Source organism: Monosiga brevicollis, genomic scaffold (genome assembly GCF_000002865.3).
Source record: "Monosiga brevicollis MX1 MONBRscaffold_27 genomic scaffold, whole genome shotgun sequence".
NCBI lineage: Eukaryota > Choanoflagellata > Craspedida > Salpingoecidae > Monosiga > Monosiga brevicollis.
Genome location: NW_001865064.1, coordinates 348680 through 354128, shown reverse-complemented (window position 1 = coordinate 354128; position 5449 = coordinate 348680). Strand labels below are relative to the sequence as shown.

Here is a 5449-nt window from a genome sequence, read left to right as displayed (position 1 = left end):
TTTTTTTTCGGCATCATGTGCGCCTGTCATAGTGGGCTATTTGGCACTCCGCAATGGCCGTGAGCTCGAGGTGCTAGAAATGGCGGGACCTCGCGGCTGCTGGATCGCCCGGGATCACCTGGGCGAGGTCGGTTTTGTCCGATGCACTGACATGGTGCTGCAGCACTACAATCTCACCCATGACGATCTCCAGCGCATGATGGACAAGACAGCTCTTGAGGTCAGTCCGCCACCCTGTTTGTGACATGACGCGGGCTTGATCTCATGCATGACATTGTCCTCAGGTGGCTGCCGACGACCTGAATGGCGTGACCAAACCTGTTCCTTCAGGAGTCTCCTTGCCCGATGACGCGAGTTCGGTAAGCGCATGCATACTTCAATTCAATGCTCCCAGTGGCTGAATTCAGCTTATCCTCCTCCCGCCACCCTCCTCCCGCCACCCTCCTTCCGCCACCCTCCTCCCGCCTCCTTTGCCATTGCTTACTGCATGGCCCCCAATGCGGTTTTCACCACAGGTGTCCCCTGCGTCCACGGCCTCCCCTTCCATATCTCGCCGTGCGTCCCTTCTTATGACAATTCCGCGCGCTCCGGGCTTCCGAACGTACCCGAGGCCGCAACTTATCCCTCGCCCATTGGTTTGCGGGCATCATAGGCTTTCGCCTCAGTCGCAAAAGCCGACCCACCAGTATGATATTGGGATCGGCGAATCTGGCTGAAATCAAACAGCGGGCTCGTAGTCACTCCCTCGGCGCAGCCACCGTTCTGCGCACATCTCCGCGCCGTCGACCCGAAGGTCAGCGCATGTCCATAGTCAAAGGAAGGTATTCAGCCTCCATTCCATCATTTTTTGCGCCTCATTTTGTTTGTTCTCAACGGTCCAGGGATGCTTGCTGTCAGCCGTGGTGAAAAGGTGGAGGTGCTCGAGCGGGCCGATCCCGGGCTTCCCGAGTAAGGCGAACCTCCCTCTGAAAAATCCGTTTGCGTTCCACAAGCAGAGTCCAGTTGATGTGTCAGCGCTATTGGGTACATTCACGCAAGCTTTTCTTGCTCATGTTGGCACCCATGTCCGCGTTTTTGGTAGTGATTGCTGGCTTGTTCGCCACAGTGATGGAACCATCGGCGTCTTGCCCAAGACTTCCTTGCAGGTTTGTCGATGCATTCCAACCAGCAGCGTGTGCAGAACCTCCTGGGACCTCATCTTGCATCCGTCCTGTCTGGTTTCCAGTACGACGAGAGTCCTTTTCGGTTTGGAACCGAGCTCGTCATTGCAGCTCGTCCGCGACCCAGCAAGATTCCTGCTGTGATTGAGAGCTCCATCCATTTCCTCCAGCGCCATGGTGTACAGGAGGAAGGTGCGTGGTGACTGAACCCCCCCCCCCCCCCACACACACACGCGCGCATTCTCTTTGATTTCTTGGTTGCTTCGGTTCCTTTGGCTTCTACATGTTTCGTGTGTCTCAAGCGGGTGTACTCGCCAGGTCTTTTTCGGGTCTCGGGACGGAAACAGGACGTCGAGGACTTGCAGCGAGCGTATGAAGCTGGAAATGATCCCCTCAAAGGTGATGTTGGCATTGGATGCCTTTTTTTCAACGCTTTCAGGACGGTCAGACTTCTCGCAGGCGATGTTCTGATCACGGTCATTGGCGGCTTGGACAGATGCCGAGAAGGACGCCTTTTCATGTGAAGCTGTGGCCACGCTGCTGAAGCAATATCTTCGCTCCTTGCCAGACCCCGTTTTCCCACAACGCATGTACTCGACAATCATGGACGTCAGTACTTCTTCCAACCTTTCTTGACGCTGCCCTTTGCAAGACGCGTGGCAAGCTCATCAAGTCCTGTGGTATCTGTAGGTGGCCAAGGTGTCAAAGGTGGAGGTGCAAATGGCCCAGCTCCGAGAAATCGTTCTGAACTATTTGCCCGCAAGCCACAAGGCCGTTCTGCAAGTGCTGCTACCCTTTCTTCACGAGGTGCGAATGGTGCAATCGATCAATTTGTCGCTCGCAAACAAGCCGTTTTGGACCCATGCCCCTCGGCCAAGCTGAGACATGTGTATGATCCAATGGTCATGGTAGGTGGCAAACCATAGTAACATCAATAAGATGGATCCCAACAACCTGGGAGTGGTGTTTGGTCCCACTTTGATTCGACTTTCGGCGCAGCAGGTTTGAGAGCAACCGCCCCGCTTCGTCTTCACCCACTTTGTCGTGTGGTCGGCCCGCCTTTTGTCAACGACTCATGGCAAGTGTGATTGCGTCATTGCCGACGTTTAGGCTGGCGAAGATGGCCGAACAACCCAAGCCATGATTGACGATGAACCCGCCATCAAGCGTCTCATGGCCACGTGCATCACGTAAGACCTATGCAAAGCTCGTCGCCCGGATTTTGCAAGAAGCGCTCACCGCTCCATGGTGCAGGCGTTGGCAGGACGTTGTTCCGTCTGAGACGGTGTCAGCTGCCGATCGTCAACGCAGCTCGTCGCTCGATGCGTCCATTAGCAGCGTCTTCTCTCTCCAAGACAATGCGGACAATGGCGTGCCTTCGGGAGAGAGCAGCACAGATGCGGACGCACTAGGACCACGCGCTTGGAACACGGCTCAGCTGCGGCAGTGGCTACAAGGTACAAACACACGATACAATCTATATAGGCCATCAATTTGACAAAATTATGCCGAGAAGGATTGCACTGTTGCCTTTCAATCCTGTTTGCGGTAAAATTCTGGTCAAGGAGCGGGTCGAAGCTCATCGACGTCTTGATGTTTTTGTATTTAGCCTTGCCCTGTCGGTTGGAGGCGTCCAGCGTTGAAACCTTGAGCGGCAAGGGTGCGACTTGGCTGATGGATGCAAGCTTGCAGCAGCTCAAAGGACTAGGTTTGCCGATGAAGGATGTGATGCCGTTGTCACAAATGCTATATCAGCTCAATGATCCGCGGGCCTGGCCAGCATCTCCGGCCACATGACGCTCAACCACTCGCCAAGTTGTTGGGGCCGTAACATGTTAGCTTGCCTTTGAGAGGGTTTTGCCTCTTGTTTGTTTTCTTCCTCTTTGCGGTTGTCTCGTAATTATTTTGTTGCAAATTGCTGGGGCGTGGGTTGTTTGTTTTAACCTGGCTTACGTGCCTGGGTGGTTCGGGTGGACGCCGGTTTGACTTTGCTTGGCGAGAGTGCCATGAGTTTACGCAAGAATTGTATATGAAAGTTGGCAGAGCGGCAGGCACCTTTTTCATTTGTGACCGAGTGTTGGTTGGCTGGATGACACTTGGGGCAGCGACGCGCCTAGCGCGTGACTATCTCATGACGAGTAAAAGACTTAAAACAAACGAGCGGAAACTGTCAGCAACGACGTCTCCAAGCAGGGAACGGTCAATCTACTTGTCCATGCAGTATTCGAACGTTTCGCCACCAATGCTTCCGCCCTGCATGGCACGGCGAACATTCTAGAGAGCAAAGGTGAAGCGATGAGCAAGTCACAAAGATGCGAGGCGGGCAACTGTCGAGTGAAATCAACGGGCGTGGGAGCCAGTAAGGGTACGCACTCTTTCAAACTGGGAGCGATCAGAGTGCATGACTTGCGCAGCATCCTTGTTCAGGGGGTCGCTGTCATTGGGCTCGAGGAAGAGAAACATGAGGCCGTAGATGACTGACTGCAGGTTGAGGACGGGCTTCCAGTCCTCACGCAGAATGTTCAGGCAAATGGCCCCCTCGAGATCAATGTTCGGGTGGTAGATCTATGCAAACGAGGTGTTGTGAGGGGAGTGGTGGGGTCGGTGAGGGGTCAGTTAGGGCAGAGGTGTGACGGGCTGGGGGTGGAGCAGACCTTGGTGTCACAGTGAACTTTGGGAGGTTCGTGCGGGTAGTTGCGGCCGACGTTGAAGGTGAATTGGAAACGGCCCCCACGGTAAAAACCCTGACGTGATGCAGTGAATGATGCATGAGAGAGGGGTGGCGAGAATGCGGGGAGGGAGGTAGGAGGTTGGCGAGAGAGTCTGGAAGGGTGGAGCAGGCACACTGACTTCGGTGGGGCGGAGGATGAGGCGAAAGTTCATGAGGTCATCTGGGTCGTCAAATTCCAGCTTGCACGACGACGGCACTTGCAGCTCATTGTGGTCTAAGAAAGGAAGGACAAGGCAGCCGAGGTATGCCAAGGTCAACTCTCGTGCGGGCGAAAACAAAAAAAAAAAAAAAGAAAGGGACAACATCCCCGACGTTGTGGCTGGAGCGGTGAGCCATGCAAGCACGGGAGCTGGCATAGCGAAAGGCCAACCTTTGGTGGCTCGGAGCTGGGCAGCGGAGGTACGGGAGCCGCTGAAGCAAACAATGTGTCAAAGGCCACGTAGTGAGGCGAATTAGCGTTAAATGGGGAGAAGAACGTTGAAAAGGTCAAAGGCGGCGCAGACAAACACACACCTGGCTTGACCGGCAGCCTCGGCCTCTTGCTTCTGTTGCTTGAGGGAAAACAACTTGATCATGGTGAAGAAGGGAAGGAAGCTGAGAAAAAAAAAAGCCAAGAAGAGGAAAAGAATACCAAAACCACGGGCACTCGCTCGATGCAGGGCCGGTGGTAACAGTATCAGGGAAGAGGGGGGATCCGACTGCAAATGCCGGCACTGGCTCTGCTGCCTAGAGGGAGGAAGGGCGGTAAATGGATGGCAGTGACGTGGTCGTGAGCTACAAGCGAACGAGGCAGCCGTTGGTCGGTTTGTGTGCGCTTGTGTGTTTTGTGCTATTGATGTGTATGTGAGTGTGTTAGAGCAAGGTAGCAGGGTAATCCAACTGGGAGGAGGAATGCCGGCGGGCGCAAGGGCAGGAGGAGGGGGGACGCGGGCTTACCGGGCTGCCGTTTGGAGCGCGACACTGGAAAAAAAAAAAAAAAAAAAAAGTCGACAAAGAGAGAGGAGGAAAGTCAGAGGTGCGTGCTGTCAGTAATGCTGATGCTAGAGAAGTGCACCGAGTACAAACATCCTGTTAGGTAAACCTAAAGCTGTAGCAGAGACAAGAGGACAGGACCATGTTTCCAGCAGAGGCAAGTGCAAGCTGGTTTAATGTCGCTATTGTCAGATACAGCAGTCGAAGCCAGTGAAAACTTGTTTTCCAGTATGGAAAGGTATTGTAGAAAAGATCAGAGTTGATGGAGTTTACATAGCCAATGTAGTGTGGATTTATGTATTAAGCAGGAGGGATAGATACCTTTGGGTGTGTTGTTGTCAATCACTGAGAAGAGGAGAGAGGAGGAGAGAGGAGAGTGAAGAGTGCGAAGAGAGGAGAGATGAGAGGAGAGAGGAGCAGGGAAGGGAAGGGAGAAAGAGTGAAGAGAGGAAGAGGAGAGAGAGGAGAAAGGTGTGAAAAGAATGAACATGAGGAGAGAAAATCTAAAGAGAAGGAGAGAGAAGGAAGAGAGAGAGAGAGAGAGAGAGAGAGAAGAGAGCGAGAGAAGAGAGAGAGAGAAGAGAGA

General features: G+C 53.7%; 2 protein-coding genes across 2 annotated transcripts; one reads left to right on the top strand and one right to left on the bottom strand.

The window, feature by feature from the left end:
* Positions 1 to 151: 151 nt before the first annotated feature.
* On the top strand, positions 152 to 2957 carry MONBRDRAFT_28595 (uncharacterized protein; the record flags this gene model as incomplete). The annotated part of the gene is made up of 13 exons (XM_001749043.1): positions 152 to 220; positions 285 to 359; positions 516 to 555; positions 653 to 793; positions 882 to 948; positions 1082 to 1145; positions 1226 to 1352; positions 1657 to 1769; positions 1851 to 1967; positions 2073 to 2162; positions 2271 to 2350; positions 2499 to 2617; positions 2770 to 2957. The coding sequence occupies 13 exons, from the start codon at positions 152 to 154 to the stop codon at positions 2955 to 2957; spliced, it is 1290 nt and encodes a 429-aa protein (XP_001749095.1).
* Positions 2958 to 3317: 360 nt separating this feature from the next.
* MONBRDRAFT_35275 (uncharacterized protein) lies at positions 3318 to 4466 on the bottom strand (the record flags this gene model as incomplete). The annotated part of the gene is made up of 6 exons (XM_001748982.1): positions 3318 to 3434; positions 3534 to 3725; positions 3815 to 3904; positions 4011 to 4105; positions 4262 to 4302; positions 4405 to 4466. 6 exons carry the CDS (start codon positions 4464 to 4466, stop codon positions 3366 to 3368), a joined length of 549 nt encoding a protein of 182 aa, XP_001749034.1. The 3' UTR covers positions 3318 to 3365.
* Positions 4467 to 5449: the final 983 nt, after the last annotated feature.